Source organism: Acanthisitta chloris, unplaced genomic scaffold (genome assembly GCF_000695815.1).
Source record: "Acanthisitta chloris isolate BGI_N310 unplaced genomic scaffold, ASM69581v1 scaffold24615, whole genome shotgun sequence".
Classification (NCBI taxonomy): Eukaryota; Metazoa; Chordata; class Aves; order Passeriformes; family Acanthisittidae; genus Acanthisitta; species Acanthisitta chloris.
In genome coordinates this window covers 76,307-90,791 of record NW_008673643.1, presented here as the reverse complement: position 1 = coordinate 90,791, position 14,485 = coordinate 76,307, and the positions used below count along the sequence as shown (strand labels likewise).

The following is a 14,485-nucleotide window of genomic DNA, read 5'->3' as shown; positions in this document are numbered from 1 at the left end:
CTACAGTTTTTTTAAATGTAAATCTGCAATTTGTTTTACTACACTGTATGGGTAATTACTTTCCCTTGGAAGCAAAGGGAGGTTTTTTATGCAGTATGCCAACAAAGAAGTCATGTGGACATGCAGGTATCAGAGCTGTTTCAGGAGTTAAGTTTTGTCTTACCCTGCATGAAGTACGTCAAAAATCAGTTAAGAATTATCTGTGACAGCTAAAATATTTAATTTACGACCACTGTTAGCCCCAAACCTATGACAGCTAACTTAATCCCATTTGCTCATCACAAAGACAGGAGAAGAGTTGTGGTTCAGCCTGTATGTCACTGATACATCTCCATCCAAGACACCCAACTATGAACAGGTAAATGTTACAGCAATGTGTCAAATGTTTTAACAAGTACTTTTCAGGAGCTGCCTGAGAAGAGTAATTGCTCCACAGCCAAAGAGCAAGTGGCTTTCCTTAGTTAACCAACTACTTTTTCCTTAACATTTTCCATAACTAAGGAAATGTGGGGAAGAAATCAGGAATTGGCAAAGGCTACTACATGGAAAATCTACACACAGGTATCCATTCTCTAAGATTTCTTTCTCCCATCTGTTTGTAATATTCTCTTAATCATAAAGTTCCCATTTTTAACCCCAACAAGAGACTCTGGTAACTAAACTTGAAAAATCAAGTACCTGCTTGTAACATGTAAAACCCAAACCCCAAGCATGTGTCACATTTACCAAAAAACAACATTTACCTTTGGAAATGGGAGAAAATTTAGGTTTTATATGCACTCGCTATATGAAAACTTAAAAAACATGCAATGAGAAAGTTTTGATCCAGTTAATCAAGAGGTTAAAGGTGTACTTTATCACACACATTTTGGTAATTTCAGAAGTGCACATGAGCATAGCCTGAAAAATATAAACCAAAACCATTTCCCGTATCAGTCAGAACTTACCCAGAGTCATAAGCTGGTTTATCCCTGCAATAATTCTGTCACACTCCTCATCCCGTGTCCTGGATCCCCACTCTCCATCCAGAGGTTTGTAGAGCAGTGTTCTACGCTCATCATCTGTTAAAGGAACACTAGTTCCCAGTTCTTCTGGAAACACAGCTAGAATGTAACATGAAAACTGAATAAAACATAAATCTTTGTATCTTGTTTAACACATATATCTGTAAATCAAAGATATCATAGAATCATTTTGACTAACCAAAACAAATGCATAGTTCTTGACTTGCTCAAAGCTATTCTGATGCATCAAGTATCCTTTCTGTATATTGTTGTGTGTTAACTTTAAATCCTTACAATGCACTTTGGTGTACAAAACTTCCATGAAACAAGATTCATCTCCTGAATAGCTAATGGTAGAATTTATTTTAGAACCAACTAGGACACTCCTTTATCACAGTTAAAGCTTGTGCTTTGTTCTTGGAGTTGTGTTTTAAGTTCAGTATTCTTGGTAATAAGCTATTTTGGTAAAGAATGGCAGACAATTCTCAGACGAGGTGTAAGGTAACAGCTTTGACACTGACACTAAAACATTCTCTGGTAGTGATTCACAGTTTTGTGAGTTCAAAAGCTAAAACCAGAGCTCCTGAGCAAGCAAATTAATAGTGAAATCACCCAAGCATCCTTGAGGACCTACCAGCTTTGACAATTTATAATGTAACAGCAGATTTTTGAAGTATGATGCAAAGTGTTCCTTTAACAAGTATTTTCCTTTTTAAAGAAGGTGTAACAAAAGTCAGTTTTTGTGGATATAGAAAAAAAATTCAAGTTCAGGTTTGGTTATCTTAATCAGTATCTATCCTTTATCCGAAAATGGTTTCTCCTTCCTTAAGACAACAGGAATTAGCCTCTACTAGAAAGCTGAACAAGGGTTAACTGTCTATTTTAATTTAGTCACGTTATCACTCTAATGCTTGTAAATTACTTATGACAAAGAGGCACCCATTAAAAGAAGGGCTGAACCAAAAAGAAAAGTTGAAATGAACACACTTACAATTTAAAATAATTAAGGATTATTTATGGTTACTTATGAGTGACAATATTGCCACATTTCTTAGAAAAGATAAGGAAAAAATGCTGATTCGACTTTGGTTTTCAGCCAGATTTCTATGAAGTCTTCAAAAAACCAAACAAACTATGTGTCCTTGTCCCTGAACAATGCTCATGCTATGCTCTCCACTCTGCAGCATGTCTACCTGCCACATGTGCTGGGCCAGACAGGGAGCAAATCTTACTGCTACCAAACTATCTTCAGCCACACTGACAGTTTCCTCAAGCTGACCTGGGGCACAAGTTGATCTTCAATTCTCCCTGACTGTACACAAAGTTAACTTTAACTGTACATCACCTATTATAATTTCTGTAGCATTTCTATTTTCAACATACATTTACTTTGTCCTTTTATGGCTGTATGGTTTTTTTCCAGTTCTTTTATCTTGATCCACTTTTAGTTTAATAAGGGATTTAGAGAGATCCTTTAAACACAACTGGTTTGTGGGCCTTCCTCCCACTCCCCAAGAGAAACAGGATTGTCTATATAAAACCACATAACATTTATTTTCTTCTTTAAATACACTTGTGAAGCAAATTATATTATTAAGGTACCATACCATTACTTGGTATCAGCTCCATGTCCCAAGGGCTCATCTTCTCAGTATCACCATTGTCCCAGCTTAAAAATAACCACACTTAAATTATCTACTAATATTGCTTCAGCAATGTAATTATTTAATGTTTGCAACGTAACTTATTTATACACCACACAACATTATAATAAAGGGGTACAGTGAGATGCATGACTGAATTTAATGAGAGCAAGTTTCTCAGTACTTCAAAGAAGTAACTAATTAAAGTAGAAGATTGAAGATAAATTTGCTAACCAGACATTGTAGCACTGAAACAAGCTATCAGGATAATCAGGCTGAAGAGGTTCCTGGCTTTCAATTGTTCCAAACCACCAAGCATCATCTATCACTGACCTGAAACGATCACCTAGGTAAGAACACAAAATAACTTCATCAATACAAAGCACCTTACTCTCCCAAGAAAAGCAGTTTTTAGATATCTCTGGTTTGATCTTGAATACAGAAATCCTTTTGAACACTTAAAGTATCAACGGACAAACATGAGATGACACTCAGTTTAAAAAAAAATAAAAATCAACATTAAATTCTTTCTGCAGATTGTTTTTTAACCAAAATGAAACCTAAGATGGTCTTTTAGAAAAATAACATTTTGCAAATTTATGTATTTTTACATATGAATTTATTTCTTAATTTCATACTAAGACATTTCAATACTGCAAGACTCAAATCTACTTGCATGAAACACTACATTCTATATCAAAAAACCTGAGCACTATGACACTTTTGTACGGAGAATATTTCATGTGCTGCTGAGCTCTTCCTCCTTAGTTTCTGAAGTGCTTTTTCAGCTACCCAAATATAACTCAAGAGGTTCCTTCCCTTTACTATGCAGGCAATGCAACTGCTAAAAGAATAAAATTTATTAATGCTCGTTCAAAAGGTTAGCGAAGTAATTTAATCTGACTTGCAATGGTTTTGCTACCGCAAAGCACTCGCCCAGCTGAGGAAAAAGGTCAGAAGCTTTATTAAAAAAAATTACACACGAGAATGCATGTTTTACACAACATCACAAATGCTAACATTTCCTAGAACACATACCACAAAATTTAGAACAATTTTTAGCCTACTATTCAGTCTACTAAATACAAGAACAAATGTAATCTAAGCCCGAGATGCCAAGAACTGCACATTTCTGTGTTCATGGGATATGGATAGATACACACTTTTTCAACTGCTGCAGGATTGGTTCTACTGCAATACTTCCACAGTCTGCCTAAATGGTTGTGTAGTTGTCTGAATTCATAGGAGGGAAGTATAGTCTCAAAAGTGATCTGCGTTCTTCACTGCACTTCTGTTAAATTTTAGATTTAATGGATTGCAGGTAATTCCAGGGCAATTATAAAGTTTCTATTAATAGTCCTAATCATGCAGAACAGAACCAAGTATACCAGAAATATTTGAAATGCAAGATCAGATATGTAAACAAAGATCCATGCTTTATTTTGAAGGAATAAATTATTCTGAGGGGCTCTTAAACCACAGTCTTGCAACATAGCATTCCCCAGGGATCCGTTTTACAAAGAAATGTGGGTAGGTACAACTGTGAGTGACTTCACTGGGCTGAACATTGAGCAGATCAAAACCACTTAAAGGAGTGTACCCTGGCAGCTGCTTCCCAGTTCTCAAGAGCCACAGCATCCCAATGGACAGAATGCTAAAGCAGAAAACAACATGATTGTAAAAGCTCACACAACCATCTCTAGAATCACTGTTTTCCCAATGTCCTCTGTGCTACCTCACCTATGCAGACAGCAGTCCAAAATACCTTTATGGAAGAAGGATTTAGCATAGTTTTCCAGAACTGGAGCACCTCACTGATGAGGAAAGGCTGAGGGAATTGTGGCTGTTCAATCTCCAGAAGAGATGACTGAAAGGGATTTCATTAATGTATTCAAGTACATGAATGGGAAGTCCTAAGATGATGGGGCCAGATTTCTCAGTGGTGGAAACCAAGAAAACAAGAGGTAACAGCAAAAAAAAATGCACAGGAATTTCCACCTGAATACAAGGAAGAACTTTGCTGTGCAGTCACTGAGCACTGAACAGATAGCCCAGAGAGGCTGTGGATTCTCCCTCACTGGAGGTATTCAAGAACTGTCTGGACACAATCCTGAGCCATGTGCTCTAGGGTGACCCTGCTGGAGTAGGGAGGTTAGACTGGATGAGTCATTGGTGTCCCCTCCAACCCAACTGATTCTGTAACTGAGTACCACCCCATAATGTCACCTTGCTGAAAACATGAAATGGGTGTTGAACTCAGTGGCTGCTATGTGAGAGACAGGAATGCACACCTATCTAACACATACAGCTGAAGCTGCAGGAATACTACTGGAATAGCTTTTAGCCAAATTATTAAACTTGTAGTTAAACTACAATAAGATAAAGATATGCAATAAATAGAATCTGAATACAAACAAGCACCTGTAATTTCTCCAACTTTGTTATTTCTGAAAAGGTTCATACATCAATATATATTTAACATAAAAAAATATAACAGGTAAGCAAATTTCTGCCCTAAACAAAACAAAACCCAAACAAGAACAAAAACACGTAGAAACCCCAAACCAAACAAACTCCCCCACCAAAACACCAAGGATTGTTATTGGGTGGAAAAAAACAACCAAAAAAACTGCCTTAAAAACCCCATGATAATTTAATGACAAAATAGAGTCAGAAAATATAGTATCCAGTGACTTCCCAAGTAATAGCTATAAAAACATTGATTTTTAGGCTAAGTGCCAGAAATCATAGAGGAATAAGAAAAGATAGTAACAGTAATCCTGTGAAGACAAACCAGTAACTGCATGATACAAAAAAACACAAAACCAAAACAGCTGGTTGATAAAACTCTGTGTTGAAAGTTCAAAAGACTCAAGTATGTCAGACAAATCTTGAGGATTTCAGAATCATGTGGTTAAACAATCAGGGAGTTTCATACACAGTCCTAAGGCATTTCTCCTTATCCTGGCAGAAAATAGGATCTACTTTCAGAGAACATTTTTATACTGTATTCCACAGTGCAACACACCAGCGCATTATTTGTTTCAAGTACACAAGCATAAGCTTGGTAAAACATCCCAAGTGTCTATACAGAGAGCAGGGTAGGGCTCTGGAAGGCTCCTGGAAGTGCTGTAACAGCTTTAACAGCAAGGTCTTTACTAGCACTGCTTTAACATTTCATACAGTTTCAAAAGAGGAGACAATTTTACCACTATTTTTACCACCTAAAAGAGGAACTGAAGAATGGACTCTAACACAGCACTCGCCAGGGCTACAAGCTGGTATTAAACACTACTGGGCAGGAACTCACAATATTTACAATGAAGGCTTGATAAAAGGTTCTGGCACTTTCAGTAGCACCTCCAATTTCAACATGCAGCTCTGATTTTTTTCCACACTGCAGGTTTCTCGAAATGCCAGCCCTGGAAGGAGATGCTACCTATGCTTGTAGTCTCAAGAGCAGCAAAGGTTATGTTTCAAAGTCCCTCCTCTACTGCTGGATTTCTATCACAACAGCTGACAGATGATTGCTGGCTAAGCTGTTCCCATGATCTTGTGGGAAAACACACATAGCACAGCAGAGGAGGACAAGACCACAGATCCATAACCATCAGGAGAAAGTAAATCTGGTGATGTATCAGTAGATGTTGACCAACTTTGTCACTTAAGAGATATTTAAACTGAAATGATCTGTAAAGAAGAAATCAAGGTTTCCACTTCCTATTGGATCAGAGGCCTAAGGTCTCTACTAAATTCCCTACAGAACTGAAGACTAGCTGTCTCTTCAGACAACAGAGTGCAAAGTATGAGATGCTATGGAATTGATTCCTATGGCATCATATAATTTATACATCTACTGCTAAGGCACACATCCTAAGCAAGGATATCAAAGCACAGGAGACCAAATTGCCTTTCCTGTCAGAAAAGACATGTAAGAAACAAAAAAACCCATCATCACAAAAAAATTCCCAACCCACAAACAAACAAAACATGTGACATGCTAACCACAGCTCCTGAATGGAAGAATCCCAGGAATTGAGTTGTCAGAGCAATCACTGCTACTTCACAGAAAATATGTGGAACACTGAGACCTACTTCAAAGGAAAAATGAAAAGGAAGGCTATCAATATTTTACTTCAGGGAGAATGAGACTTCACAAAATACACTGAGATATTAGAAAGGACTTAATGGTGCCCATAATTCTGAAAACACTGTATCCTATATAAACTTCTCTTAGGGGTACACATTTGATCCTGAACTCTGCAGAATCTGTAATACTTGCTTAATCTTTTAAGTGTCAGGGACAATCTAAGGTTTTTTTATGAATGAGAATTTATGCATTTCCTGACCTCCTGGAAAAAAAAAAGGGACAATCTAAGGTTTTTTTATGAATAAGAATTTATGCATTTTCTGACCTCCTGGAAAAAAAACCCCCAACTTCAGAGGATCATTCATCATAATGCAGCTTTCTCTCCTCTTTGTTAGATTTCATTGCTTGAAGGTAGTTTTTATTATCATATGCAAAAGATGACTAGGAAATAGATCTGACTGGAGAATGTACCAGTCCTAGACATTCTTCTCATATCCAATACTTCAAAATAACTAAGCACAGGCAAATAAAACTAATCAAAGACATTCCCACATCACATGGCAGTGAATTATAGCTATACACACTTCAATGAAGTTAAACCATGGGCTTTAGAACAGAATTCAAAAAGCATTTAAAGATGAGTACAATCTCCTTGTATAATCTACAGAATTATGGAGATGTTTCCATATTTCCAGCAGAAATTGGGAAAAAAAGAAGTAATTCTAGTAGTTGTAAGAGGGCCTTCAATAAAAAAAGAGACACAAACCACAGATAGGCTACAAGACATTATTAGTTACCAATAAATACCACATTCCAAAGAAGTATTTCTTAATTCCTCTCTGCAAACACAACTGAGATTTTCTTTGCACATTCCTTTACAGATCACCTTCAGTATTTTGTTTGCTTGTAGCTTCAATCAAGGACAAAATAGGACTCCCTGTCTAAATAGGGGCAGAGCTTATTCTCTGCAACAAACAAACAACACCACAGCACAAAATTTCCCCCCACAACTCACCTATGTTCCATCGCCTATGCTTTGCATCATCGAACTGTTGCCTCAAAACTAGGAAATCTATGACATCTGGCATATCATGGTACCTGATTACAACAGAACACACAACTATTAAGCGATAAAACAGCAAAAGCATAAAGTAAAGCACTTACATAAAAATATTAACACTTAGAATTCAGTACATGTCATTTTCTTGTGCTGTTCCTCGCAACAGAGGAGGCTCAGGGGAGACCTTATCACCCTCTACAACTCCCTGACAGGAGGTTGGAGTCAGGTGGGGGTTGGTCTCTTCTCCCAGGCAACCAGCAGCAGGACAAGAGGGCACAGACTCGAGCTCTGCCAGGGGAGGTTTAGCTTGGATATTCGGAAGAGATTTTTTACAGAGAGTGATCAGGCATTGGAATGTGCTGCCCAGGGAGGTGGTGGATTCACCATCCCTGGAGGTTTTCAAGATGAGACTGGATGTGGCACTTAGTGCCATGGTCTAGTGACCATGGTAGGGTTGGACTTGATGATCTCTGAGGTCTTTTCCGACCTGTTGATTCTATGATTCAGCACTTCAAAAGCACAAGGTCAATGTTAAAAGTTACCTTCTATCTTTCAACCTCATATCCCACCCTCACCCTGCAAGAAAATCCCCAATTTGAATATAATATTGCTTTCCTTACTTCATGGTGAATGATCCTCCAGTCAGTTTACCCGTATCAGGGTCAAGAAAAGCTAGTTTAAGACAGCAGAGAGTAGGCAATCCCACTTCATACTTAATCCCAACTATTTTCATCAGCTCTTGCTCCTGGAATAAAAAAAATACATCAGTACCACCACTGAAGTTAAACGAACTATAATAACTTTCAGAAACACGAAAATATGGGTATATTAAATATACCACATTTCTGCCAAATCATGTCAAAATCAAGGATCTGGAATTTAGTCTTCCAAAACAAGCTATTATTTCACAATGCAATATGTTTGAAAAATATTTTGCGATGAAGTGTTACCATGTCATCTGCTAAGTAGAGACAAAAAATAATACAGTTTAAGGTCTGATTTCATTTGATTATTATGTTCACTTCCCCCCCATCTTAAAATATCAAGAGCACATCAGAATTATCTGTATCAAGAACTTAGTTCCACTTAGTTTCTAATTTCTTTTTAATATTAAGATCCAAACAAAAAAGAAATACAAGCCATACCCGTAATTCCATTTTGTGCCATGGCTGTTTCTTGGGATTAATGTTATATATTTTGTTCTTCTTGGCCATGACCACATATGCTTCATGACCTTGTCGGAAATAGTAGACCTAGAAGTGAAATGTGACAGTTATCCTACAAAGACTTTGAGGAGCTGAAATGCTACCACATCACTGCCATACAACATGTGCACTTTCTATTTCATCTACTTCTTTTCAGTCTCTTTTCCTCAAAAAATAAAGTGATGGACAATGAAAAAACATTTGAATAAATAGCAGGAAAGACTTAGAACACTATTTTCCCTATGAGCAAAATATCCTAAATTACATGTAGGACCGAAACAAAAATCGGTAAGGAAACTATCAATTTATCATTGCACTATAGAAAAACTGGATGACAGCAACAAGAATTCCACTAATTCACCTGTTACCCTTCACTGCAGGACAGCCCTAATAAAACAATCAGGTATCACTGAATTCACTATCTGGCTAATCATATGTTTTTTGAACAAGAAGTATTTTTCTGGTAAGATTTTGGTGTTTGCTTCCGTGCCACTGAAAAAAACAGCTTAACAGAGACATGAACAAACTAAAAATAGACATTTCAAGTGCCGACTAAATGTTTTTTTAATCCTTCCAGTATAAATTTCTGTGGTTCACACATCCAGAGCCTAACAGTTTTACTTTGATCTTGTTGGATATGATACCACGGGGATGAATGTTTTGGTTATAAACATCACTGTAATGAAGCAATAAGCTGAAAACCATCAACATATTCAAGGGATGTAGTGGAAATGCAAAACAGAGGTTCCTCTAACCAATTAGAACAAAGATCTGATGATTGGCTGTATTCCTGGTACATGCACCCCAAACAAAAGATCTTCTAAAAGTGCCCCACACCATAAACATGGGATTTCAACCGAGTAGCAGGACAGAACAATAGCTTAAATGTAAAGGTCCAACACAACAAAAAAAATAGAGTGAAAAGCCCTCTGTAAGTTTTGAAATACATTTATACAAATAAACATATATTTCTACATGCTTTTTCATGTTTTATTATTAGACATTATAAAGAATTGTCTGTCAAGATTCTACATTAACAGGCACTGAACTGTCTTAGTGTCACCTGGCAGTTTCTGACTTTTTTAAATTGAGAAGGACTCAGCACCACATTTTTTTTCAACCCTTATTTGCAGAGTATTCAAGATTCACAATATCCTCACAGGGACGAAACATACAGTAGTTACAAAAGGCATGAAAGCTGTGAGAATCTCTCAGGCACTGTCAGAATCTATCTAACTGTCAGGAAAAGGAACAGAGGCTACCGAGAGACAGATCTGAAACAATGCCAATTTACATTACACTTTCAACAGCGTGACAATTGTTTCCCATACCTTCCAGTGAATCAAAACAAAAAAAGTGCACAGGCTACAAACAATTCTTCCTACACTTAGTGCTGCTGCTAAATCACCACATAAATTCGACCGCTGTTTACAGAAGTGAAACATTTTTATTTTGCAGATGGCACTAAGCATTGAATCTTCTGTCAGGAGAACAAATTAAGAAGATATCTATGGGGAAAAAAAAGCATGCTTTTTCCCAGGAAATAATATTTTTATCCTTGATGAATTCCTGCTTCTGCATCTTTGTTGCAGTACCCAGACAAAACTGTGCTTTATCGTGTTAATGGCAGAGTACTCCAAGGAGCACACATTGGATTTCAATGTTCAGACAGGGATGAGCTGCAGTGCCATCTCTCTGGTGTTTCCACCATTCCTCAAGACACATGCCAGAGGTCTGTAAATGGCAGTATTCAGAAAGGGAAATGGGATGCTATGTGCTGTTCTTACGCACAGAGTGTAACTAAATATAGCACTAATGTTTTTTCTTACTTGTTTGTACAGCTTCAGAGAACGATTTTGAAACATCTCTCCTCCCTAATGTTACAAAACATATCAACAATCCACCAAAATGTTGGAAGGCCACACAAGCCCTTTCCTCACCACAAGTCACTTAACCAACCTTTTACTTCTGTGAATCTCAAAAGTAGCTTTCTAGATGAACAGTTTCTTTTCACATCTTAAGTAAATCTGGGGAAGGCAAGTACTGGAGAGGGAATTTCAGACAGAGCAGCTTGGTTACAAACATACTCTCTATTGGTTCAACTATTCCTACTTTCTAGGCACAGGAGAGGAAACTTCCTCATCACCAATATAAAGCATTTTCAGCACAAGGATACACCCTACTTAAATATTCCTAGTACATGCTGCACATGCTATTCAGCAGGTGCCAAACCAAACACACTAGTTTATCTTACTAAACCAATATGATGTTAAAGTCTCCTGAGTAGTATGGTACAGATAAATCCTTGGCTGCTTCACGGTATCCAGATGGTATCAGGCACCAAATATATTTACTTGGACTCAATCTTTTGAATATCACAGTCTCCAAAACATGCTAGCTGGAGGGTATAAATCCGTAAGCATTTTCTCCAGTTGCAATTGTCAACTTGAAATGCTCCTTCCCTCCCTCACTAGCAATGCCGATGTAATTTTTGCATAGCTGTGCTGTGAACTGCATCAGTGAAGTGATCCAATGAAAACAAAAGTGCTGGCACATGCAACCTCTACTCCTCATTCAGTTTCTAAGGTGGTGCCTACAAAAAGCTTTAGCTCAGGACCAAAGTTAACTGAGTTTGCCACCATGTCAAGTGTTTCTCTAACAGCATTCTGAAGGTGTGAGCTAGACAAGAACTCTGTTCAGTACCTCAGAAAACACGCAGCTCCCTGAAGAGACAACAAACTGCACATTACAGCATAAGGCAGCTATTTCCTCCTATTTGAACCTGAGGGGGTTTTAGGAAACACGCCGAGTCTGGCTTTCGAGATTGCATTCTATCTGATACTACTTATTCATACAACTCACTGTAATGTTCACATGCTACATATTTCAAAGCACAAACTGGTGGGTGTCCTTTTGCCACTGGATTTTGAAACATCTGGGTCATGTTTACAAAGTGTTTAGTCTGGTTTCTATAAAATACATATATACAGAACTTCTCTTGTGGTTTTCTCTTGTAAGAGACCACCAGAAGTTTTCTGCTATCGGAAACACAAGTGTAAAAGACAACATCAGTTTTTCTTCCAAATAAATGAACTTAAACTCCACATTGACACCACCATGTAAAACAACCAAACCAAACTCTAAACCACAATCTACCCCAAAGGTTTAATTCTTGGTTTTTATTTCAAGTCCCAAACTGAAGTAAGTCTTCCAAACTTAATTTTGTATTTCATTTCTTGCCTATTCTTCAGCATACAAGAAGCTCTATAATTAAGGACTATTTTCACTAGATCTCACAGAGCTTCTGTACAGGTGTCATAAGGAAATGAACACACTGAATAGCATACAAGAAGGAATGTCACTGCAACAGCATGGAATAATAAAAAGGAAAGTCAAAGCAACAACATGCAGAATATTTTTTAAACATAGGAAGCGAAAGCAAATTTTAGTCAGATCAAAGAACGTTTTTAAGAAAATCCAAAATATTTTGATAACAAATCTCTGGGGAAAAGATGCACAGAGGAAAACAAAAAAAAAAAGGCAAAAAAAGACTAAAAAAAAGCAAGATTACAGAAGAAAAAAACTACAATACCTCATCCCCCATCTGTGGCACAAATGGGCACCGGCGAGGAACAGTGTCTGTAATCCATGCTGAAGGCAGCCACTCCTCTAGGGTCAAACCATTTTCTGTCAGAACTCCTACAGCCAGCCTCTGAAGGGAAAGCACACAGAAGATTAATATGAATCAACTAACATTTAAGGAAGGCTTGTGTTTTGAGAAGCATTTTATTAAAATCAACTGCATTTATTAAGTATAGTTAATATTAAAAAGGAAATTATTGCCTGTGAGAAGAGAAATCTTAGATGCTTTTTGGTTTTTTTTTTTTGATGGGGTGTGTGGGGCTGAGTTCTTCTAACAATGACTGAGTTTATTAACAATCCAGTCCAAATATCTCATGTTCAAAAAAAATAAAACTGAAACATGCCATTCTCTGTACCCAAATTCACATGTTTGCCTTGGTCGATAAGACATTACAACTCTACAGCTGCTGCCAATTAAAGAGCCTCATGCAAAACAAGCAGGAAGAGATTAATGAACATAAACAAAGGTAGATCATGTGAAAATGACCTGGATTGGGTACATTCACATTACCTACTGGCATAATTACTATAAAGTGATGTGGAACTGCATTTTCAGATTGTAATTCCACATCACACACTTGTAAGCAATGAAGCTCAGTGCAGTTGCTGGCCCTAGGTGCACAGGGCATGTCTGGACCTAATAGGCCAGATAAAGCAGGGGCTTGTACAGCCAGTCAAGCAAAGCTGCTTTGAAATTACTAACAGAATCCTGTGTGTGCACAGGAAGCAGCCTCAGCAGTTGCACAGAAAACCACTCCATACAGCCACTGATGAAAGACTCTGTGTCCCCAGACTGCAAATGGGATACTCCAAGTGTAATTCCATTGTACAAATTCAAATGTGATTTCACACAAGGGGAAGTACTTTGATGAGTGCATCAGTGAGTATCACAAGAGAAAGCATACATAGAGGTAAAAAACCCCAACAAACACACACCAAAATCAAAACAGAACCTCTGCATTGTAATAAGTCATTAACACAGAAACACCTTGTGAATTGAAGGTTCAAGCAGGTCTGTCATGTAAAAAGCTGACACACTGCATCAGAGCCAAGTGTCCTAGCTCATTGGTGAATTATGGGAAGGTAAGAAGAAATAGCCCTTAAATGCAAAATCTTCCCATGCTATAACTTCACACATTAACCATCAATTTAAGACCTCCTGAAAGCCAAGCCTGATCTTAGTTAATCATCAGGGAAAGACTACTCCCAGTGACTTTATCTAATAATTTCTGATACTCTCCTAAATCCTTTAGTAATTAGTTTTGTAACCAGATTACATGCTCAGGTGGGTTTGGGGCTTTTGTTTGGCTCATTTTTGAGCTTCACATCTGTGTCACTGGGTGCTACAGCTCACTGCAACAAAATCAGGAAGGAAATTATTCTGCATTTATTCATTTGTAAACCATGATAGTTTTATACAAGCTTTTTTATCATATCTCCTCCAAACTCTCCTTCTTCTAAGATTCGGTGTCTTTGTGTCTGCCCAAAAGAATATTCTGTACCCTCTGATCTTCCTGGGTGCTCCTTTCATGCCCTTCTTCACTGCTGTATCATTTTTTAGATTCATTTTTGGTGAAGGGTGGTTAAAAAAGTAAGCACCATTCAAGATCATGAAGTCCATGCACTAAAATAGAGATGAATGTCAGTCTTTACTGATTTCTTAATTCTTAAGATTCTGTGCCTGGCTACAAAGACAGCCAAAACTTTTCCCCAATGAAAAGCCCTAATTTTGAATCAGGATTAGGAATGAGGAAAAATTTTCTACTAGAATGGACTGTGAGCTTTCTGCCCAGTAAGGAGGTCAAACGTCCACCACAGGAAACTTCAAAGTCAAACATCTG

At 37.5% G+C, this 14,485-nt stretch overlaps 1 protein-coding gene across 1 annotated transcript in view; it reads right to left on the bottom strand.

Annotated features, from left to right (window-relative positions):
• PHIP (pleckstrin homology domain interacting protein) overlaps positions 1-14,485 on the bottom strand; it is a 105,537-nt gene that overhangs the window by 14,800 nt on the left and 76,252 nt on the right. The window contains exons 21-27 of the mRNA XM_009075035.1: positions 12,595-12,714; positions 8,943-9,050; positions 8,418-8,542; positions 7,753-7,835; positions 2,882-2,993; positions 2,612-2,673; positions 948-1,103 (exon numbers count right to left, since the gene is read on the bottom strand). Coding sequence (XP_009073283.1) covers positions 948-1,103; positions 2,612-2,673; positions 2,882-2,993; positions 7,753-7,835; positions 8,418-8,542; positions 8,943-9,050; positions 12,595-12,714 — 766 coding nt within the window. The remainder of the gene's footprint in view (positions 1-947; positions 1,104-2,611; positions 2,674-2,881; positions 2,994-7,752; positions 7,836-8,417; positions 8,543-8,942; positions 9,051-12,594; positions 12,715-14,485) is intronic.